Here is a 25,511-nt window from a genome sequence, read left to right on the forward strand (position 1 = left end):
GATCAGTAGATAAATTATAAACATAGTATATGATCTTTTGTTTTACTGAGGAAGTAGTAAGAAATCTACAGCCTGTATCCATTAATTGAAACCTCTATTAACACTACATTTTATCCTCTAACAATTCAACTTATGTTTTTCTTCATTGATATCCCGAGTCACACATGTTTTGTGTTAAATGTAGTGGTAATTGTCCATAAGTTTTTGACTTTATAATGTGGTGTTAATACACCATTCCTGATTTTGAACCTTCCGTGACATGATGATGCTTTATATTTTTTTTAAAGAATATATTATTATGTGCAGCAATTTATATGGTTGGAATCAGATACTTGTATTTTTCATGTTTTCAAATACTCTATTTTTATCTTACTTAAATGGAAATATAAAAAGTTAACATTTATATCAACACAGAAAAACATGGTTCAAAGAAAAAGTATAATAAGCATTTTGAAAGATAGGAAACAAAATATCACTAACCTAGTATATTTTCGTAGTTGATTAAACCTTGTCCACTCTAAAAAAATATGAAGTTTGATTTTCTTTTTTTTCTAAAACATTGTGAAATTTATCATCCTCATGTGTAGTTTCCTATATTCATATAAAAAGAACTGAATGGATTCGTGACAATATAATTATAATATAAGAAATTTTTTTATTGTTACCTTAATTTTGAATATAAATTGCTGTAACTTTTTCCCTGGTACTTACTGAAAATGAATTGATGGTTTGTTTCTTCAGATTTTCTTCATTGTTAGCAACTTCCCCTTCTGTCATATTTGATGTTGCTTCAAGTTTGTTGATGATTCATGAAATCTTTTTACTGGCAAACATAGTAGAAATCTCTTGTCATCTTCTTTCAAATATGTGTTCTCCATCTGTAAGAAATAAGTAACATAATTTTTTAAAATATAATTGACAAAAACAAACATGAAACTTAACTTAGGAGACTTGGAGTTGCAAGAACACGTGGGATTGATTGCTCATATTTTCCATCGCTATATAATAACAATGAAGCACTTACCGTATCCTTTTTGATAATGTGAACTGACTCCTGCTTTTGATAAATCAATTACAAATTATACAATCTTTGGTGATAGATAAAGTGTAGAGAAGAAAACAGTAAATTTTTTAAATTTTATAGAGAAGAAAATAGTTGGAGAACGAAGAAATTAACTTAAAACGTGAGATGCAAATTTTGAGAAAAAAATCAGGAATTTAGGTAGTTGAAGATTTGGATTGCACAAAAAATAGAAGATGAAGAAAATACAAGGGATAAGGGATAGGGGATATGTTTTAGAAAAATCAGGAATTTAGATAGTTAAAGCTTTGCTATGTGTTAAAATTTTAGTGGTCATGTGACTTGTGTTTTAGTATATAAAGGATAGAGAATATGTTTAAAGCGAATTAGGTGCATAAACTGGAGGCATCGCTAGAATCACAATGGAAACGCTGCTTTATCATGGTTGAATCTAATTCAATCGGTTAAACCTGATTTTCATGATTAATCAAAATTTTAATTGATACATAATCATTGATACATAATTGATCCCATCGAAATAAATTAGACTGAGGGGTAAATTGATGTAAATATGAACCGAACATGAAGAAAAACGGTTGAACCGGCGTGGTTTCAGAAAACCACGTGAATAGTGTGACAGGTGGGAAGTTCGGTGCAAGGGACCCACCATCTCCATTTTCATTTATTTTATCTCAGATCTGGCCAATCATGAAAATGCTCTTTCTTCATTAACTCCCGCAACTTTCTGTTTTTTTTTTCTTTCTTTATTTCTTGAGAAAACCCAAAAACTCTTCTTCTCTGCTTCTCAAATCACTCCTTCTTCAATGGCGGTTTCTTCTTCGTCTATGTGTTTAAACGCTGGTCGACTGCCCCCAGCTCGATCGATTTCTTCTCCGTCGCGTCTCTTCCCAGTCACAAGCTTCTCCCCTCGCTCCCTACTTCTCTCCGATAGACGATCCCTCGTATCTTCCTCTGGCTCTCGCCTCCGATTCTCTGCTCTCTGCGTGCGTGATTCCAAAGGTACTGATGATAATTGATCAGAAGTGTTCGTGTGGTTCTCTAAGTAGAAATCAAGAAACTTTTATAATCGAGTGGTTATTGATCCAAAGACTGTGTTTGATTGATTTAGACTTTACTCTTATGATTCTGCTCCTAAGTTTTAGTGTTCCCATGGATAGATATATACAAGCGTGGAATCAGAACAGCGTGAGGATCCTGCCGCTTGAGACTATAGAAAAGCAGCTTAAAGAGTGTAGGAAACTAGGTTCTAAGCTCCTTAGAGCTCATAGTTTATATGGAATTTACATTGATCTCTAACCATTTTGTTTGGTGGAAAACAGAATAAGATTGTACTACTGAATAACCAAATGCTTTTGATACCTAATCTCTTAGCTTACAGCTAAGATGGAATATCATACCATTATTCTGACTCTTCACTCTAGTCAACTTCCACAGCGCTTAGTACACTAATAGGAATACATGTTGAAGAATATATTAAGTTTTGAAATCCTTATGTCGCTTTTATTTCCTTGTTTGACTATGTGCAGCAGCTGAAGTTACACAAAGTTCGTGGGAAAACTCGGTCCTGAAAAGCGAAACGCCTGTGCTTGTAGAATTCTACACGAGCTGGTGCGGTCCATGCAGGATGGTCCACCGGATAATAAACGAAATTGCAGGGGACTATGCTGGAAAGCTAAACTGCTATGTCCTGGATGCAGACAGTGACTCGTTTGTGGCTGAAGAGTATGAGATCAAGGCTGTACCTGTAGTGCTCCTCTTCAAGAACGGAGAGAAACGAGAGTCGATCATGGGTACAATGCCCAAAGAGTTTTACATTTCCGCCATTGAAAGAGTTTTGAACTCGTGAAGAAGGTAACATCATTGATGAGAATTTCTCACTAGCACTTTGATTTGCATGGCTTAATATCTCATTGATACCCAAGAACTGTGTCTTCTCTCTTTTGAGTTTTCTTTGTGCTTTTGTGTTCTGTGAATATAACTGGTGGATTTGTGGGAAGATGACTCGGGGATTATTGTGAATACACACACTTTCCATCTTCAGTTTATTTAAGTTTTATTACGTTTCCGTTTTTACTTATATGGATCAAAACTAAAGAAACAATTTGGACCTTTTGAAAAAAGAATCAAGAGACGGTCTTGTACAATATAACCTCTTTAAATTAATACTCTATAAATTAATATACACTAAAATTTTTTATAATATAATTTTACAGTACGAAATTGAATTTTTGGTTCAATTAGTATATCAATAAATTAATTAGATTTTGACCCGTGCTTAAGAAGCGCGGGTATTTTTTTGGTGACCGTAAACTCAAATATTAAATGAATTTATATTTATTATTAGATATCTAAAATATTTAAAAGCTGTTCTATTATTATTATTTCAGTCCGGTACAATGTTTTCATTGAGTTTTCATATCCGAATCAGACTTGTGGTCGAACCGTAAGATCTAGTAACTCATATATAGTGGGATAGAATATAATAAAATAAATATAATAAAAGTATCTGAAAATCAAAAAGACCGTTATTAACCCACTGAGAAAAATATAATTTGTTTTTTGTTTTATAAATTTTTGATATATTAATATACATTTGACTTGTATAAGAAATTTCTTTTAACAAATATTTTTAAGTTTATTTATAATTATATTAATTATCAATCTACCAAAATAGTGAAGCAAGTATTATTTTTTTTCCTTTTTTAATTTTCTATCAAACTATTATCAATTTTTTTAAAAAAAAATCAGTTTGTGACAGACATTTTATTTTTAGAAATCCATACAATTTAAATAATGTTACATTTATATGTAGTTATGTATAAAATGGTCTTCATAATTTGGGATTTTGTAAAAAATGGGTCTAAAGTTAATTTGGTTAATTTTTTTTTTCTGTAAAAAAAGTTAATTAGATTTATAATTTTCTTTTCTGAATGGGTTGTATCAGTTAAATTATCTTTTTTAAGTTAAACGCTCAAAGCCCAATTAATAATATTTATTTTGCTGATAACAAAATGAGATTAAATAGGGATAACAGATAATATATAAGGAAGACCAAAAAAAAAAAGAGTCCAACAACCTTTTATAAGTAGATTTTTAAAGACTGCTTCCCTTTTAATAGTATAGATTTATTTATTTTGTTTAGAGGTATACAATGGGTTTAGACATGTTCATAAAATTAAATTTATGATTGATGGATTGAAAATTTTTAATGAGTCACAAATGCAATGAATTAAATTAATGAGTATGTATAGTTGTAATCCCATAAATCAAAACATAGTATATATATATATATGGTAGTTTAGAAGTATTTTTGGAAAATCGACATTTACATTAAAGGAAAAAAAAACAGGAATGTTTTCCTTTAAATAATATATATATATATAATATTTTCTCTAAACGCTGTAAAGTTATTTTAAAATATTTGGTTAATAATATACCACAGAAAATATTAGTGATTTATTCATTCAAATATAGATTGGTGAATGTTTCAAAAAAAAACTATAGATTGGTGAAAATTGGTTTTTATGTATTTGTGGTTTGTTTGTTAACTAAATACTACAAATATGGAATATAGTTAGGTAAATAGATCTTGATATTATTTGAAAATATTTCAGAGATAAAATTTTAAGAATAAACCAAATTGAATATAAATTTTTTAGTTGTCATTATCTGAACATCTTGTGTAGATTTATTGTATGAAATATTATGACGTTGAATCAGATTTTACAAAATCTATATTCAATCGCTGATACCTTGAATCCATAGATCTCCTTTAAATGAGTATGATAGTCTGTTTTTAGATTTGGAGGAACCAATTATAAGAAAATTTCTCTGTAGTTAGCATTGGTTATTGTAATGTATTTGTATTTAATCGGTTTCTGTACAAGTGATATATACTTTATAAATAAATGATAGTGTATGCTTGTGTTATAAAAAATATAAACATGTAGATTAAAATAACGTAGGGGATTCTATGGTTAGAGTAAAAACCGGGTATATAGGTTTAAATGTTTTTAGCTTATTACTTAAATTATATAAGGGAAGACCAAACAAAAATCTAATGAAATAGTCCAAACAACCTTGTATAAGTTGATTTTTCAAGACTGTTTCCCTTTTAATAGAATAGAGATCTCTATAAATTAATCAAAAAATTATAGTTTTGGTATAGTCCCAACATTATTAATTTATAAAGGTTTCACTGTATATTAATTGAGAAAAAAATTACAACATTGTTTTGTAGACACGTGTCAATTTGAGAATGAAATTCAGAATACTTAGGAAAATAAGTTGGTTCATCTTAATTTATATTATACTTTTTATTAAACAGACTATCACATTGATAAATAGTGTACAAAAGAATATTCTCGCACTTTCCTTAAATAAAAACTATGATTAACATATATATGAGAATTAATGATTTGAATAATAAATATTTGATAATAATTTTTGTATCTTAGCTCTTTTTTGTTTAATTTTATATTATTAAAAGATATTAAAAAATCACATTAACCATATAATAAAAATTATATTTTTTCTTATATGTTATATTTTGATATTTAAAAAAAACGACTATAAATTACTAAAATCTTTAAATGTCTCAAACTAAAATTTTGTGATCAATGTTTTATTTTTTTTCTAATAACAAGATACAAATAATCATAAAATCGTATGAATATGAAGTCTCATTTAATAGACATTCATATTAAATATTAATATAATTTAAAATTAAACTATATAATATATAAAATACATAAATATGTTAATTTCTAAATTTGTGTTGAAAAAGTACTGAAACTTTAATATTTTAATTTTGAAATTTGCATCGCACATTAGAAATTTATATTAAAGTATACTATATATCTATGTCCATGTCATTGAAATTTAGTTATATACCATACAAAATAAATAAAATGATTGTTTTGATTTATTTACCAAAAAGTTATCTTAAATAAACAAGAGGTATTATTTTTATTTATGTGATTACTATAATTTAATTATATACATAATCCATAAATAAACACAAAATAAATAAAAACATATAAAAATTATTATTATATATAATGTTCATCCTGCGCAATTGCGTGAGTCTTAATCTAGTTATATACCATATCGGTCTCCCTTTCAGTTGACTTACTTTAATGTTTTATATCGACACATAGGCCTGGGCAATCGGGTGACCATTCGGGTTCGGTTCAGTTCTAATCGGGTTACGGGTTTACAAAAATCAGCCCCATTCGGGTATTATAAAAGTTCGGGTCGGTCTCGGTTCGGGTTTTGTCGGGTTCGGTTCGGATTTAGTAAAACATCCTAAACCCGGTTGAACCCATTTAGTTTTCGGGTTCGATTCTAAACCGGGTTTCGCTTATCCATATTCCCTTTTTTACCCGAAGTACCTGTTTTGTTTCATGACATAACCTTACGGTTACTTCAACCAGAACGTGAACAAAGAAATAACAAGAACAAAAGTAGTTTGCAATAATGAAAATCAAATACTCCAAACGTGAGAGCCTTTATTAAACTTCAAAATAAATCCAACTTGTTCATATTAAACCTCCTTGAAAAGCAAAGAACAAAACGCTTCAAATGAAAAACGAGTACTGAAATCAAAATCAAAACCAACACCAACACCAAATAAGAAAAAGACTTCAGAATTGAAGAGACATTTATAAGAGCTACAAATTAGGTCTTCAAATTCGAAATCAAAAGAGAATCAAAGAGAATATGCAGCTAATCGGATTAAGGAAACGATTTGGGTGAAAATATTTAGGGATTGAGAGATTTCACGGATTGAATTGTTGAGATCACGCAAAGAATCTATCTTTATCCGAATAGGGAAATAAAATATCGAGGGATGAGTGAAACAAGGTTAGATAAGATCGGGTCTCGGTTATAACCATTCGGGTTCTCGGTTTAAACCCGACCCGAACCAAAACCCATTATACCAAAAAAATCAGACCCATTCGGTTTTTGAACAAGATCCGAACCCGACCCGAACCGGCTTAATCGGACCGGGTTCGGTTCGTGTTATCGGGTCCGGATTATTTGCCCTGGCCTATCGACACATAATCATAAGATTAGAATTTGATCCACGCTTTGAAATGGAGAGATTAATTTTATTCAAAATTTTATTTAATAAAAATTAAATTTTTTATACATAAGTATTTTTTATATAAAAAAACTTTTTAGTATTTTTTTTTGTCAGCAACATAAACAGAATCATGTAAACTCTACAAACAAAACTCTTAGCTCCGCATCTATATGGACAAGAAACTTTTTAGTATAATAACTAAACTAAAATTTATATAAATATTATTTTATGATAATAGGATCAATTTATGTAACTGCCTCATATTAATTTTATATTATTTTAAAACTGTAAAATTATAATATATTGTTACTCAAACCGTCTCATATTTGATAAATATTTACATGTTTATAAAATAATCTACAAAAAACTATAATTATGAAACATAATATATAGTTTGATGTACCATATAATCAAATAATATTAATATCAAACGAATCTAGTATTTTATTTTTATCAAATTCACATATATTAAATATAGTTTAATATACTCATTTAAATATGAATATTAACATTTAAAATTATGGGAGTTTTTGTAAATATGATTCAAAATTTGAATTCAAAAGAAAAACTAACCCATGCTTTTTTGGAATTTTCATTTGTTTCCTTATTCACCTTAAAAGTTCAAGTTGTTCACGAAAATATATATATTTTTTTTTGAAAATAAGTGTTTTACTCTATCATCTCATCTTCATCAAATATTTACAATATTGTCATTACCATCAGTACACAACCACCATGAACAACCAATTTGAAGTTCTTAATGCACCAATAATTCGATTTTTACTTTTCTTATCTCATATCTTATGTAAACAAATCACATATCTTTGACTTTCTCTCTAAATTCATCTTAAAAAAACCAAAATTTTGATTTCAAACTTTGTAAAAGTTCATAAAGACACTCAAGCTCATGATTCTTGGTCATTAACAAGTGTATCACCTTCGTTGTGAAATTTTGTGTGTTTGAAGAAGATAAGCAAGTTATCTCACAAGTTCGAAGCATGGAATTTTTTTTTTTTTCAGATTTGTTCGCAAAGAAGATTTCTTTAGAAGTATTAGACAATTTATAAACATTGGGCTGGGTCCTACTATATTTTAATAGACACACTTTCTAGAACAATATATATTTATATTATTCAATCCAAAGGGCATCAAAGTCGAAATACAAACCGGACTCGAACAAAATGGTCTAGATCAATACGTTTGTTAACCTAGTTTCGCACTACCACTTAACCGACGTGTTCTGCTAAATAGCTTAGTAATCACTAAACTACCAATGACTGTTTTCTTCTCTTGACGTTAACCCCGAGGAAGTGGATTTTACCTCTCGGATGCCGAAGTCCCTGAGACGTCGCCAGAAGTAGCTGGTAATCAGTGATCTTAACATGTTTGCATTCTTCTTTGTCCATGATGCGCAATACATACAAGGGAGAGAAGGAACGAGGACAGACATACCTAAGGAGAGCTGTCGGAGCCCCTGCTATACCACTCTCCGGGAAAACCAATAGAACAATAGCTCGCCATTACACACAGCCTGGAAGAACTCTCAAACCTGCACATAATAGCTAATCTACACTACCACAGATGATCAAAGAGCATTCATGGTACTGGGAAGTGAGACAAGCCAAATGATGACACCAAGCGATTATGACACAAATCGCAAAGACATTTGCTGTTAATCGAGAACCAAAAAACAGTCTTCTGTGAATCGTAAGTAGTCTCCGGTGTCAAACAGAGACAGAACAAGGGAACACTGAGAACAACTTTGATAAAGAGGGCCGTCGCCGTTAACCGAAGGTAACAGAACATGACCAAGTAGAACAGATTTGTAGTGATGAGAGACGTCGAGCAAACATCAAGGAGCCATAGACGACACCTTTCAAGAACACCACCGTAATCTCACAAGTCGGAAACAGGACCGAGTCACCATCTCCACCTGCGTAACTTGATCCAAGACTTGCCTCCGAGGAAGTGGAAGCCTCCGGAGCTCACTCGACAGCATTGGGAAGAGATTGGACCTCCACGACACCGAAGAGAACCTCAAAAACCACCGCCGCTGCCAAATAACACCACCAAGACAGGAGCTTGACAGAGCCGCGCAGATCTCTCTTGCAAGGAGCGACGAGAACCAAGAGCCAGATCTGAAATGCAAAAATCACAGATCCACTCCTTGAACTCTAAAAACCGACTACACCCACCATAAACTGCTGCCGCAAACTCACCCAGAGACCAGAGGAAGAGGAAACGTCACCGGAAGCGAACCCCTCACGAGCGGAGCTGATGCCGTATGAACGAAACCTATCCTAATTTCTGAGGCATATCGAAAAGGAGACAAGAGAATGGATGGAGAGCAAATATAAAACCGAAAGATAAAGAGAAGAGAGCTTCCGGCACCGGCGGTGGCGCTCACGCGCTTGCCGGACGCCGGAGCAAGGGAGACCACACGATTGAGAGAGAGGATGTAGAGAGAGAAAGGATAAGAGAGAGAAAAAATTTGTTTGTTAATAGACACACTTACATATTGGAAAACCATAAAATAAGGTTGAATTAGTTAAATAACAATGATGTTATTTGATAATTTTAATATCTCTATTACCCCTATATTTTTCTTGATTAATATATGTTTAAAACATGGTTTAAATTGGGATTTATAAATTCTAGGACCAATTTTATATAATTTTATCATAAAATTAATAATATTTGATTTAGTTTGAATTTTCAAGTCTACTATGGAAATCTCTAACAAGCACTTTCATTTTGAATGTGGTTCGGCTTTAAAATGAGAGATTAAGGACATGAATGGTTTCCCCGCTACCACCCGCAAACGCAGCTTTGGCGGTTGGTAACGGTTGCAGCGTTTCGAAACAATCATACAAACCGCTACAAATCGCTTCAAACCGCTCTGAACCTCTTAAAATGAAAAGCTGGTTCCAGCAAGCGTTTGCGGGAGGACAATTTTTTTTCTTTTGTTTAAAAATCATATAAATACAAAAATTAAATATTGAATAAAAATTTTAAATTGGAATGATAAAAATACTAAAATATATCTATTATATTTTAATTAATATTATAAAATTTTAAAACAAAAAATATTTTCTATAATTTTAAAATTTAAAACTATAACTTTCTAAATATAATTTTCATATTTATTATAATATTATGATTTTTGATATTTTTATAAGTATAGAAAATGTAAATATTGTTAATTTATTATTTAACCGCTGTTATATTTGGTAGTTAACCAGTATCCCGCAAACGCACCAAATTCTAACCGCAGAACCAGTCGTACAAATCTCTTATAACCGCTAGAAACCGCAATCACCCGCATCCGCAAATTCCCGCAACCACAACCGTTGCATTTGAACCAGTCAGGCCCTAAGAGTGTGTTGTTCCAACAGTCACCCTCAAAAATTTAAGAGAATTTTTTATTTATATTCGAGTCCTCGACATTATTAATAACTAGCTGATGCCCCCTGCCGCAATCACAGATCCACTCCCTGAACTCTAAAAACCGACTACACCCACCATAAACTGCTGCCGCAAACTCACCCAGAGACCAGAGAAAGAGGAAACGTCACCGGAAGCGAACCCCTCACGAGCGGAGCTGATGCCGTATGAACGAAACCTATCCTAATTTCTGAGGCATATCGAAAAGGAGACAAGAGAATGGATGGATAGCAAATATAAAACCGAAAGATAAAGAGAAGAGAGCTTCCGGCACCGGTGGTGGCGCTCACGCGCTTACCGGACGCCGGAGCAAGTGAGACCACATGATTGAGAGAGAGGATATAGAGAGAGAAAGGATAAGAGAGAGAGAAAATTTTGTTTGTTAATAGACACACTTACATATTGGAAAACCATAAAATAAGGTTGAATTAGTTAAATAACAGTGATGTTATTTGATAATTTTAATATCTCTATTACCCCTATATTTTTCCTGATTAATATATGTTTAAAACATGGTTTAAATTGGGATTTATAAATTCTAGGACCAATTTTATATAATTTTATCATAAAATTAATAATATTTGATTTAGTTTGAATTTTCAAGTCTACTATGGAAATCTCTAACAAGCACTTTCATTTTGAATGTGGTTCGGCTTTAAAATGAGAGATTAAGGGCATGAATGGTTTCCCCGCTACCACCCGCAAACGCAGCTTTTGCGGTTAGTAACGGTTGCAGCGTTTCGAAACAATCATACAAACCGCTACAAATCGCTTCAAACCGCTCTGAACCTCTTAAAATGAAAAGCTGGTTCCAGCAAGCATTTGCGGGAGGATAATTTTTTTTCTTTTGTTTAAAAATCATATAAATACAAAAATTAAAATATTCAATAAAAATTTTAAATTGGAATGATAAAAATACTAAAATATATCTATTATATTTTAATTAATATTATAAAATTTTAAAACAAAAAATATTTTCTATAATTTTAAAATTTAAAACTATAACTTTCTAAATATAATTTTCATATTTATCATCATATTATGATTTTTGATATTTTTATAAGTATAGAAAATGTAAATATTGTTAATTTATTATTTAACCGCTGCTGTATTTGGTAGTTAACCAGTATCCCGCAAACGCACCAAATTCTAACCGCAGAACCAGTCGTACAAATCTCTTATAACCGCTAGAAACAGCAATCACCCGTATCCGCAAATTCCCGCAACCACAACCGCTGCATTTGAACCAGTCAGACCCTAAGAGTGTGTTGTTCCAACAGTCACCCTCAAAAATTTAAGAGAATTTTTTATTTATATTTGAGTCCTTGACATTATTAATAACTTGTTGATGCCCCCCGCCACCGCTGCCAAATAACACCACCAAGACAGGAGCTTGACAGAGCCGCTCAAATCTCTCTTGCAAGGAGCAACGAGAACCAAGAGCCAGATCTGAAATGCAAAAATCACAGATCCACTCCTTGAACTCTAAAAACCGACTACACCCACCATAAACTGCTGCCGCAAACTCACCCAGAGACCAGAGGAAGAGGAAACGTCACCGGAAGCGAACCCCTCACGAGCGGAGCTGATGCCATATGAATGAAACCTATCCTAATTTCTGAGGCATATCGAAAAGGAGACAAGAGAATGGATGGAGAGCAAATATAAAACCGAAAGATAAAGAGAAGAGAGCTTCCGGCACCGGCGGTGGCGCTCACGCGCTTGCCGGACGCCGGAGCAAGGGAGACCACACGATTAAGAGAGAGGATGTAGAGAGAGAAAGGATAAGAGAGAGAGAAAAATTTGTTTGTTAATAGACACACTTACATATTGGAAAACCATAAAATAAGGTTGAATTAGTTAAATAACAGTGATGTTATTTGATAATTTTAATATCTCTATTAACCCTATATTTTTCCTGATTAATATATGTTTAAAACATGGTTTAAATTGGGATTTATAAATTCTAGGACCAATTTTATATAATTTTATCATAAAATTAATAATATTTGATTTAGTTTGAATTTTCAAGTCTACTATGGAAATCTCTAACAAGCACTTTCATTTTGAATGTGGTTCGGCTTTAAAATGAGAGATTAAGGGCATGAATGGTTTCCCCGATACCACCCGCAAACGCAGCTTTCATTACTCAGCTAAGTACACAAAACCAATCACATATAAAATTGAATTCAGTTTTCAGTTATTATTTTAAAGTGCCATTCTTTTCGTTTTTCAAAATAGTAAGGATCAGTTCAGAGAAACAGTTAACCGATTTAAAAAAAAAAAACTAGAAGAAAAAGAAAAAAAGTTTGTCACCCAAGTGTCTAAACCAAACCTAATTTATCTTTACGTTTTGTTCTCGGGGGTACAACCGTCTCTTTCTTTATTGCATCTCCTTGTTTACCTCAGATTCTTGCTTCATCTCCAAAATGTTTTAATTGGATTTCGTAGTTTTTTCAGTCAATCCATCAGGCATCTGATGTGTCATGCTCTAGAGAAATAAATCATTTTAGTCAATCTGTCAGGCATCTGATGTGTCTTTATTGCATCTCCTTGTTTACCTCAGACTCTTGCTTCATCTCCAAAATTGTTTTTATTGTCTGAGGTAAACAAGGAGAAATAAATCCAAAATGTTTTGATTGGATTTCGTAGTTTTTTCACTCAATCCGCCAGGCATTTTAAAATCTGATGTGTCATGCTCTGGAGAAGATATTATTGTGTTGATTAGAAATGGTCAATAAAGTTTCACAAATAAATACTATATGAGAAATATTAAAATGATATATTTTGAAAAATGTAATAATAAATATTGAAATGTAGTATAAATAGTACAAGCGGTTAATAAAATATTTATATTAAAGTAGAAAATGTAACGAGAAGTACTGAAATGTGATATAAATTCATGGGATTGTTTAATATATATAATTGTTAAGACTAAGGGCATGACTGGTTTTTCCATACCATCCGCAATGCAGCTTTTACGGTTGTTTACGTTTTGCAACAATCACTCAAACCGCTTCAAACAAGCTCTAAACCTCTTCAAACAGCTATAAACCGCTTCAAACAGCTCTAAACCTCTTAAATTCAACAACTGGTTCCAGCTAGCGTTTGCGGTTGCGGGAGGGTAAAATAAATTTATTTTTTAAAACAATATAAATACAAAAAAAAATTAAAGTAATAGAAATACTAAAATATATCTATTATATTTTAATTTATATTCTAAATTTTTTAAATTAAAATATTTTCTATAATTTTTTAAATTTAAAAATATAATTTTTATTTTTATTATAATATTATGTTGTTTAATATTTTATAATTATATAAAATGTAAATATTGTTAAGTTATTATTTAACTGCTGTTGTATTTATAGTTTACCAGTCATAAGTATCCCGCAAACGCACTAATTTCTGACCATAGTACCAGTCGTACAAATCTCTTAAAACCGCTCAAAACCGCAACCATCCGCATCCGCAAACTCCCACAACCGCAACAACTGCGGTTACACCAGTCGGGCCCTAAACTGAAAAATGGTAGAATGAATTTGTAACGACCCTAATTTTGTTTTGGTGGAGCCTTTGTGGTTTTATTAAAATTAAAGTCCAATTCTCTCTTTTTATTTTGTCCCACATTGGAAGTTTAGAAAATCTACCTCCTTTCCCTTCTCCTATATAAGAAACTCCACCCTTTCTTTTTATTCTCATCAAGTCAAAGTATTTCTTTGCGTGTGACGAGTTGTTGTTGAATTATTCGACGACCAGTCGCTAGTGAATTTTCTGGTGAGATTTCCGGGTGAGCTTCCGGCGAGATTTCTGGGCGAGCTTCAGGTGGGATTTCTAGACGAGCTTCTGGCTGGTTTTTCTAGTAAGTTTGTTGCCTCCTTATTTCTAGTTATAGGAATATTTTAGGAAAGTTTCTAATTTAGGAAATAAGTTATATTAGGAAAGTTTCTATTTTAGGAAAGTTGCCATTTTAGGAAAGTTTCTATTTTAGGAAAGTTTCTATTTTAGGAGATGTTTCATTTTAGGAAAGTTTCCATTTTAGGAAACTTATTTCCAGAGAAGCTGAGCTTAAGTCGTTGATTCTCGTGTTGCAGTTGACCTCAGCTGACCGCATCTTTCGTTGTTCATTTCAGCCTGTGGCTAAGGTGAGGGCTATCCCATTAAATCCCGAGCTAGTTTAGTACTACTATTATGGAAAGTTTAGTTTCGAAACATGATCCGTCTCTGTGAATTGAGTCTGTTTGAGAGTCTTGTTTGTTTATTACTACTATTGATTGTTAAACCGGAAATAGGATAATAGAGGATTCAACAGTTGATTGAATTGAATGAATTAAGAACTGTTATTTATATATGTATATACATAAGTCTGTTATGAGATTGCGGGGCACAAAGATGTTGTGCTAACGGCGCATTGTGTAGAGATTGCGGGACACAGAGACGTTTGTGTTAGCGGCGCATTGTATGGAGATTGCGGGGCATATGGACGTCTATGCTAGCGGCGCATTGTATGAGGGATTGCGGGGTACAAAGACGTTTGTACTAGCGGCGCATAGGTGATTGCGGGGTACAAGGATGGACTCTTGTACTAGCGGCGCATAGAGTTATATATTTATATCCGTATAAGGAGAATGCGGGGTGTGTGATCTAGTTATGCACTATCAGCGCATTTGATGTTTTATGTGGTGTATTAGACACTGTGTTTGTTTCATGCTAGAGCTAGGCCTACATAGTCGTAGTGCTATGTACTGAGTCAGTGGTTTGTGGTTTAGCATCCCATACCTCACGGAGTAACTCCCCTGTTACTCACCCCTCTTTCTTCCCCCTTTCAGGTGAGACCGACGAGCAGGAGTGATTACTATCGGATTGGTGCTTTGGAAGTTTTATCTCTTAAATTTTCAGACTTGCGGTTTTTATGATTTATCGATATTTTCAGGTTTTATTATATTATCTGGATTTACGACTTTGGAGTTGACTTTAGAGAAGTAATAAATGGAGATTTCGGACTTTATATTTATTTATTTTATTTTGGAAAATACGGGCGTTACAAGTGGTATCAGAGCTGGTTAGCCATCTCAGTTCCGACCTGAGAGGCGTCTTGAGACCTGTCGGGGGCGCAACGAGGACGTTGCGTTCTTTGAGAGGGGGTGAATTGTAACATCCCGAGTTGTGATATGTGAAAAAAGGCTTAAGAGAATTGATTTGGCTACCTATGTCACCAAAGTTGACTTACCTTTTCCGGAGCACATCCTGAAAGAACTCCAGAGTTAAGCGTGCTTGAGTTGGAGTAGTGGAAGGATGGGTGACCTATCGGGAAGTGATTCGCGATAGCATGCAAGTGAGGCCAAAGCATGGGAAAAAGGTCGGGTGGTGATTGCAGGGTCAGTAAACAATGATTTCGAGCTCTTGAAAAATTAACGGACCGACCGTCAGACGGGATGGGGCCCACGGGCCGAGAGAGCGGGCGTGGGTGGCCCATTAGCCGTGGGCGGGTCTGGGCGTTACAATTGGTATCAGAGCGGGGTTCCGTCCCGGCTCTGACCCGGGATGGCGATTTGTGGGGACTCGGTTTTTAATCGGTTTTAGACGATTTTTAAAATATTTATGGGAATATGGGGATTTAAAAAAAAAAAAAAAAAAAAAAGTAAATAGCACCTTTTTGCTTGGCATTATGTCTTGAATCGTTAGTATTCGGTTTTGACAGAAGTTAATTGAATTGCTGTTTCTTTCAGATGCCGCCACGTAAGAGAGTTATTCGCACTCAGGCCGCTAGTGCTTCTCGAGAGGGTGCAGATGAGCATGTGCCGCTACCAGTTCCACCGATTGATCAGGATGCCCTTAGGCAGATGGTGCAGGATGCTGCCAGACAGGCAGCACAGGAGGCAGTTCAGCAAGCTGTCCAGGAGGCTGCTAGAGTAGTTGCACAGGAAGTGGTTAGGCAGATGGCTGCAGCTCAGCAGGGTCAGCAAGTTCCACCAGTTCAGGTTCAGGGACAGCAGCAACCCCCTATCCAGCATGTTCCAGGGATTTTCCAGGTTCCACCACCAGTGCCACCCGTTCTTCCAGGGCAAGTTCCTGAGGTTGTGCCACCCATTCTTCCAGGGCAGGTTCCTGAGGTTGATGAGACGCTTATGCGGGTAATGAGACAGATGAAAACTGTGGATTTGGAGACTTTTGAGGGAACAGTAGACCCTGGAGTGGCCTATAAGTGGAAGCATAGGCTGGCTTCGTGTCTGCAGACCATCAATTGTCCGTTGCGCCTTTGTCTTAATATCGCAGAGTTGTATCTGCGTGGAGATGCATTAGTATGGTGGGATGGAGTGCGATCGATGCGTGATGGCGACATGACTTATGAGGATTTCCTCATTGCATTCGACAAGAAGTACTTTCCCAGAGAAGCGTTGCACCAGAAGAGGAATGCTTTTGAGCATCTGAGGCAGGGTACTAGGAGTGTCAGGGAGTACGAGCGAGAGTTTTGCCAGCTCCGCTTGTTTGCTGGTAACCATTTTGATGCAGAGGACTTGATCAGGAGGTTCTTAGATGGTATGCGAGTCGATCTCCGTGGCAGGTGCAGTATGGTTACTTACACCAGTTTGGAGGATCTGGTAGAGAAGGCTGCTGTGCAAGAGGCATGTATTGCTTAGGAGCAGAAATTTTCCAAAGAATCTCAACCTAAGTCGGGAAGGAGTTCAGAGCAACAAAAGAGAACATGGGAACAGTTAGGAGCACCTAGTTGCGACAAGTGCCATCGCCACCATTTTGGATAGTGCGTCCAGTGTTTTACTTGTGGTAGGATGGGGCACGTGTCCAAGTATTGTCGGAGTAGACCAGCCGAAGTTCAGGGTACTGGGAAGATTGCAGCTCCAGCAGCGGGACCTGGTAGTTGCTTTAATTGTGGTCAGACAGGTCATTATTTCAGAGAGTGCCCAACGAGGGAACATACTACACTTCCCCCGCCGGCTAAGCGTCCGACCATCGCCCCATGAGGATTTTCTGCAGGAGGCAACGAGGGTTGAGCCGATTGATGGTATGTATCTTTCACCTTGGTAGTTTACGGTGTATGTGTGTGCATGTTGTTCTATGTGGTTATCTTGTGTTTTTAAGATCAAGTTTCTGTTCTTTTCCTCTGTTTTCATCTCGTTCTTCTCTCCCTTGAATTCGGGACGAATTCCGATTAAGGGGGGGATAATTGTAACGACCCTAATTTTGTTTTGGTGGAGCCTTTGTGGTTTTATTAAAATTAAAGCCCAATTCTCTCTTTTTATTTTGTCCCACATTGGAAGTTTAGAAAATCTACCTCCTTTCCCTTCTCCTATATAAGAAACTCCACCCTTTCTTTTTATTCTCATCAAGTCAAAGTATTTCTTTGCGTGTGACGAGTTGTTGTTGAATTATTCGACGACCAGTCGCTAGTGAATTTTCTGGTGAGATTTCCGGGTGAGCTTCCGGCGAGATTTCTGGGCGAGCTTCAGGTGGGATTTCTAGACGAGCTTCTGGCTGGTTTTTCTAGTAAGTTTGTTGCCTCCTTATTTCTAGTTATAGGAATATTTTAGGAAAGTTTCTAATTTAGGAAATAAGTTATATTAGGAAAGTTTCTATTTTAGGAAAGTTGCCATTTTAGGAAAGTTTCTATTTTAGGAAAGTTTCTATTTTAGGAGATGTTTCATTTTAGGAAAGTTTCCATTTTAGGAAACTTATTTCCAGAGAAGCTGAGCTTAAGTCGTTGATTCTCGTGTTGCAGTTGACCTCAGCTGACCGCATCTTTCGTTGTTCATTTCAGCCTGTGGCTAAGGTGAGGGCTATCCCATTAAATCCCGAGCTAGTTTAGTACTACTATTATGGAAAGTTTAGTTTCGAAACATGATCCGTCTCTGTGAATTGAGTCTGTTTGAGAGTCTTGTTTGTTTATTACTACTATTGATTGTTAAACCGGAAATAGGATAATAGAGGATTCAACAGTTGATTGAATTGAATGAATTAAGAACTGTTATTTATATATGTATATACATAAGTCTGTTATGAGATTGCGGGGCACAAAGATGTTGTGCTAACGGCGCATTGTGTAGAGATTGCGGGACACAGAGACGTTTGTGTTAGCGGCGCATTGTATGGAGATTGCGGGGCATATGGACGTCTATGCTAGCGGCGCATTGTATGAGGGATTGCGGGGTACAAAGACGTTTGTACTAGCGGCGCATAGGTGATTGCGGGGTACAAGGATGGACTCTTGTACTAGCGGCGCATAGAGTTATATATTTATATCCGTATAAGGAGAATGCGGGGTGTGTGATCTAGTTATGCACTATCAGCGCATTTGATGTTTTATGTGGTGTATTAGACACTGTGTTTGTTTCATGCTAGAGCTAGGCCTACATAGTCGTAGTGCTATGTACTGAGTCAGTGGTTTGTGGTTTAGCATCCCATACCTCACGGAGTAACTCCCCTGTTACTCACCCCTCTTTCTTCCCCCTTTCAGGTGAGACCGACGAGCAGGAGTGATTACTATCGGATTGGTGCTTTGGAAGTTTTATCTCTTAAATTTTCAGACTTGCGGTTTTTATGATTTATCGATATTTTCAGGTTTTATTATATTATCTGGATTTACGACTTTGGAGTTGACTTTAGAGAAGTAATAAATGGAGATTTCGGACTTTATATTTATTTATTTTATTTTGGAAAATACGGGTGTTACAGAATTGTGCACTTTTAAATTTTAGAGTGTTTATTCACCCTTTCAAAATTTGAAAATATAAGAATATATTGTAACGAAAAACTCCTCAAAAATAAAGGGATAAATAGCTATTGGATGTGTTATAAGATATCAAAATCAATAACACCTATTGCATCGACAGATCCACATAACCAAAATTAAGCAAACTTGTTTTCGACACTGTCTTTTACAAAGGAAATGATCTAGAATTTGAGTACCATTTACTTCATTACATGGAATTGTATTTTGATATTTATCCAAAAACGAAGAACCAAACCGAAACACGAGGTTGGGTTTAGATTTAGATCCTAACAATTATACTAGTGGATACTATATCTCTAGAACCAAAACTCGGGATCAAACCGAGAACCGAATGGGTACCCGAATATTTATATTATAATTTATATATTTGTAAATATTAACTAAATTTAATTTTAAATAATATAAACATAATATTTACAAGTCGAAATACCCAAAATGAATTAATACAATACCTTTTATCCAAAATACTTAAATTATCTGAATTATACAATTTTTTTATCTGAAAACCCAAAAAGAAAAGATATTTAGTGTGAAAACCCCGGATCTTTTTTTTTTAAACCCAAATTAACCAAAAATTAGAACCGAACCAGAACCGAATGGGATCTGATATCACTTCGGATATAAGCATGTTCTGACTTTGTTATCCGAACTGAACCAAAAACCAAAATAACCGAACCAAAACCGAAATGAACTTTCTAAATAACCTAACATATCCTAAACTTCTAGAACCAAATTGAACTGAACCGAGAACTGAATATCCACGGCTAGCTATGGTAATGAATTTTAAGATGGTTTGTGCTGATTGTTTGGTAATGTTTGGTAATGATCTTGAGAGATGTTTGTGATGAGAGAGATGAAAGTTAGGGATTTAAGAAAGATAAATTGGAACTGCTCGTGTTTAGATTAGATTTTTTCGTTTTATCAAAAGAACATTGTTTAATAACTTAACTTCTGTCAAACAAATTAATGGAAGATTAATTAGAGTATTAAAAAGGTTTAGTCAACGATTGTTCAAGATTTTTTCTTTTTTGACTAAGAGTTCAAGAATTAAATGGCTTGTTTTGGAGTTCAAAATTTTTTTTATTTATTTTTAAAGGTTTAGGATTAAAAAGTCATTTTTTTTTCTATTATATCGTCTGGTCAAAAAGATGAATAAGGAAAGAATACTATTAAGTGGCTGGGTAAGATGAATAATAACTCTAACGTGGTCATATTTATTTATACATAAACAAGTCAAATGTACTCAATCTACAAATAAAAAGGATACCTATTTGGCTAAACCCATATCTAGACATTCCATTAAAAAAGATTGTATAAAACAAGTATAAATTGGCTCTATCATCATCATCATCATCATCATCGACACACAAGCACTATCAACTAAATTCTGTTGATTTCTGATTGCTTAATCAAAAGGAATCTAAGATGATGAAACTGCTTTTTTGATTATGGTTCTTGTTTTCGCAAAGACTTTGTCATATCCAAATGCTCAGCCGGCATATCCTCAAGGGTGTCAAAACGCATTTAGGAACATTACAGAAGGATGCCGCCAACCTCGGAAAGTAATCTATATTGATCCACTTGGAAATTGTGTATTCTCATTACCCCACTCCTTTTCTAACTACCCTATCATATTTCCTCTCTTCTTATTACCTTCAACTATTATATTATTATCTTTTTCCCGCGGACCCCATGCCTTATTTCTAATGTTATAATTAAAAAGTGGATCCCTCATCCCACATAAAGTCCATAATTTATTGGACACCTAACATGCGACCCCACACCTCATCTACCTCTCTCCTTCCCACAGCTGTCCATCTTGTTTCCTTTTCTCACATCTTGCTCCATTTTTTCCAACCATCTGCGAATGCTTCTTCCTCTTCAAGCTCCATTGGCGTTTTTTGAAAGTTTTTTTGACGAAAATTGGTACGTTTTTCATGAAATTTTTATAACAATATACTACTTATGTTCTATGTGTTATGAGCTCTGTTCAAAAACCCGACCACCTAGCCGAATAGGCGTCCGCCTAGGCGTTCGACGGTTGTGAACCGCCCCGATTTCGACCAATAGGTATAATTAATCGGATTTGTACAAAACCCAATTAATCGCTTAAATAACCAACTAATTGCCGCCTAAAAGCCGATTTTAATAGACAATATTACTATGTTGACAAATTTTGAGCCCAATAATCAAGCCCATTCGTCTGGTTATAAGTTGAAACCTTATTTGTGTATTTATAGGAGAGCTGAAGACTCCTCTTTTCCTTAGTTAGCCAATGAGGGACAAATGCAAGTTATTTTTAAGTTTTTTTTAATAACCCGCGCTTGTTAAAACTAGTAAAAAATTGGAACAGACGTGTATCGAACAATCAACATGTATTTTGACAAACGCATGAAATGCCACTGGACTATGACATTTCTACGTCCAATAATTTCTAGGACACCTAACAGGCGACCCCACACCCCATCTACCTCTTTCCTTCCCACAGCTGTTCATCTTGTTCCTTTTTCTCACATCTTGCTCTATTTTTTCCAACCACTTGCGAATGCTTTTTCCCCTTAAAGCTCCATTGGCGATTTTTTAAGGTTTTTTTGACGAAAATTGGTACGTTTTTTTCATGAAATTTTCATAACAATATACTACTTATGTTCTATGTGTTATGAGCCATGTTCAAATACGCGGCCGCCTAGCCGAGTAGGCATCCACTTAGGCGTTCGACGGTTGTGAACCGCCCCGATTTCGACCAACCGGTATAATTAATCGGATTTGTACAAAACCCAATTAATCGCTTAAATAACCAACTAATCGCCGCCTAAAAGCCGATTTTAATAGAAAATATTACTATGTTAACAAATTTTGAGCCCAATAAACAAGCTCATTCGTCTGGTTATAAGTTGAAACCTTACCTGTGTATTTATAGGAGAGCTGAAGACTCCTCTTTTCCTTAGTTAGCCGATGTGGGACAAATGCAAGTTATTTTTAAATTTTTTTATAATAACTCGTGCTTGTTAAAACTAGTAAAAAATTGCAACAGATGTGTATCAAACCCTCATCATGTATTTCAACAAACGCATGACATGCCACTGGACTATGACATTTCTACGTCCAATGTTCACATGTGTTAATACATATATATGTATATTTATTAGTAAAAATTATAAAAACTTATCCCCGTGTATACCCCACTTACTCCCGATTTTTTGATAACTGGCTAGGCCCGGAACTATCCCCCGACTAGCGCCTAGCATAGTTCCGAACAGGGGTTATGAGTAATAAAAAAATAAAAACTTAGCTGTAAAAATCGTGAAAGTTTTCAAAGAAAGATGAAAATAAAATTTGAAGAAGATTCTCTTTTTTTTTAACACGATTTTGATAGAAAAAAAAACATAAAAATGGTGTTAGAAGATAATGTGGTTTTATAACACGTTATTTGTTGATTAAACAGACTTAAACCGATGAAAAATTAAAGTTTTAGGTATATTGATATGAAAATGATGTTTAAGGACTATTTTGTATACTTCTGCTAATTTTTCACAGTTTTAAAGAAAAATAATACATTACAATATTGGTAGACGATATGGTGGATTGTATAATACCCTCTTGGTCAGTTAAAAGGGTTAAAATCAACAAAAGTGAAAATTTATAGAAACTACTGGAATTACTAGTACTACTAAGGTAATACGTGTATTACTTGTATTACTTATATTACTAAATAGAGTATGTACCAAAGATCTTGGACAACTTAGATTCTTTAAACGGTTAACTATCATAATTTTTGTTTCATGTAATCATGGCCTCTCCTACTACAATCATATGTTTTGATTACAAAGGAAGTTGCATCAAAGATGGGGGTGAGAGAAGATGGATCTCGGGAGAAGATGAAATTCACACTCTAGTGATGAAGACAACTGTGGAAGAGATTATGTCTTCTGAATTGGTTGAGTGTATATGCAGAAAGATTAAGGCAAATGGAGATGGGATGGTGAAGATTAGTTACTTTCCAATGGTATTGTATTCGAACAAGCCATCATATATTTGGTGTGATGAAGACGTTTTGGGTTATCTCATGCAAGTAAATCATGATAAATGTAGAAGTGTTTTACATGTGGAGATCAACAGCGACATGGATGATACATATGGTGGTATGTCACTTTCAGGAGATGATGATGAAACTGATGATAGTTATGTTGGTCTTTATGATGGAGATGATGATGAAACTGATGATAGCTATGTTGTTCTTTCTGATGGGACCGAGGAAGATGAAACTGATCAGGATCATGAGATGGATGGCGTGGTCACGCTTTAAACAGCCGAACAACATGAAGACATTGAGATGCATGAGAATTCAGAACATGGGTATGAAGGAACAGAAGCAAGAGCAGGAGTTGAAGCTGCAAGAGCAGTAGTTGAAGCCACGGCAGCAGTAGAAGAAGAATGTTATGATGGACTCGATTTGGTTAAGGGTCAAGAATTCAGAACTAAGGTAGTCATGCAAGTTCTAGTTCAAAGGGGTGCACATAAGAATGGTTTTGAGTACGAAACAACTAAGTTTGATATTGTGAGATTTGTGGCAAAATGTTGAGGAGCCAAAGAAGGTTACAAGTGGTATTTGCGTGTAGCAAAACTTAAGAATTCAAATCTTTGGACGGTTAGAACTTACTACAAGTACCCTTAGAAATAGAAGGAGAGGCAAACCACAGGTTGTCGCATTTGTTTTGAATGAAGAATATCTCGTAGATATGACACAACAACACCAAATGATCTGATCAGTATGGTTACCCACAAGGTTGGTGTTGATGTGTCATATGCCACAACATGGAGAGGAAAAAGGATGGCTGCTAATGAATTCCGAGGTAATCTGGAAGAGAGTTTTTTAATGATACTTTCCTATATGTACATGCTTAAGTTGAAGAATCCTGACTCAGTAAGTTATGTTGAAGTGGATGCGGCGAAAAGCATGTTGTGAAGGGTAGTTTAGTATTTACTGACATTTCTGTAATTAAAAGAAAAAGAAAATTAATTGTTAATGTTACAGATTTATATTGGCCTTAGAGTTAGTAGGAAAAATAAGAATAAAGTCCGCCAACCTCTACACGAATTTTTTCATTTTCATTTCGGATTCAGTGGGCTCAAGAAAGCATGTTGTGGAACCGTTGTTAATGTTACAGATTTATGTTGGCCAGTCCTCTTCCCGAGCCAGCCTAACATTCGTTTTATGTTGAAGTCTATTTGCACAAAGCCCAATTTACATTGAAGTTTCTTGAGTATTTTATTTTATGATATTTTAAAAAATGAAAATAAAAGATTATCTACAGGATAATTTATTAATTAAAACATACTTTTGCTTATGATACCATTTATGTATTACTAGACTTTATATGAGCCATCTCAGCACACTAGAACCTAAGGTGGGTATTCGGGAAACCAATCAGGTTTTGGTTTGGGTTCAATCGGGTTTTGGTTCGCGTTTAATCAGGTTTTCAGGTTTATGAATTTCAGCCATATTCGGGAATATAAAAAGTTTGGTTCAGATTCGGTTCGGGTCAATAACTGATTCATTGAACATATCATAATCAGGTTTTTTGGTTCCAAAATATTTTTTGTGCTTAGTTAAAGCCAAAACCTAAAAAAGATCCAATTCTCACGATGTTATTTTTTTTTCATTTCCTCAGGAAGTCCAATTCAAGAAGAAGAAAATATATATATATATATATATATATATATATATATATATATATATATATATATATATATATATATATATATATATGTATATACAATCTTAGAGAAAAAAATATCAAATATAATTGAATTACGTGTATCTGGTAATCGAATGTGTATACGAAAACTGGTTGTGCGTTTTATACTTTTTTGGAGGTTATGCTTTGTTTCATCCACTCCATATGGGGCATTTATTAAAAATTAATTTTCAATTTGATAATATGCTATTTTGTGCAATTAATTTCACAATATAAACAATTATTAAACAAAGAATAAACCCATCATCATCCATATATGTATTTCAAATCATTTTTGTATTAATTTCATAATGTAATAATATAAATAAGTTGGAAATAAATATAACTGTTTTTATTTTTAAACAATTTAAGTGTACATAAAAGAAATGTAAGAGATTATTTGTCATTATATATTACAAACAAAAAGGAACATAATTTATTTAAACTAAT

The 25,511-nt window shown here is 34.3% G+C and overlaps 2 protein-coding genes across 3 annotated transcripts; both read left to right on the forward strand.

Annotated features, from left to right (window-relative positions):
• The first annotated feature begins 1,731 nt into the window (after positions 1–1,731).
• LOC106361632 (thioredoxin M3, chloroplastic) lies at positions 1,732–3,115 on the forward strand. Of its 2 annotated transcripts, none has more exons than XM_013801412.3 (2): positions 1,732–2,041; positions 2,572–3,115. In XM_013801412.3, exons 1-2 carry the CDS (start codon positions 1,846–1,848, stop codon positions 2,886–2,888), a joined length of 513 nt encoding a protein of 170 aa, XP_013656866.2. In that variant the 5' UTR covers positions 1,732–1,845; the 3' UTR covers positions 2,889–3,115. The 2 variants fall into 2 exon arrangements, with proteins under 2 accessions (XP_013656866.2, XP_013656865.2); XM_013801411.3 differs by having other exon boundaries at positions 1,736–2,041; positions 2,569–3,115.
• A 13,188-nt stretch (positions 3,116–16,303) lies between these two features.
• Positions 16,304–17,215, forward strand: LOC125576085. The gene has a single exon (XM_048735434.1). The coding sequence runs from the start codon at positions 16,304–16,306 to the stop codon at positions 17,213–17,215; it is 912 nt and encodes a 303-aa protein (XP_048591391.1).
• The last annotated feature ends 8,296 nt before the right edge of the window (positions 17,216–25,511 follow it).

The sequence above is a fragment of the Brassica napus genome, chromosome A7 (genome assembly GCF_020379485.1).
Source record: "Brassica napus cultivar Da-Ae chromosome A7, Da-Ae, whole genome shotgun sequence".
NCBI lineage: Eukaryota > Viridiplantae > Streptophyta > Magnoliopsida > Brassicales > Brassicaceae > Brassica > Brassica napus.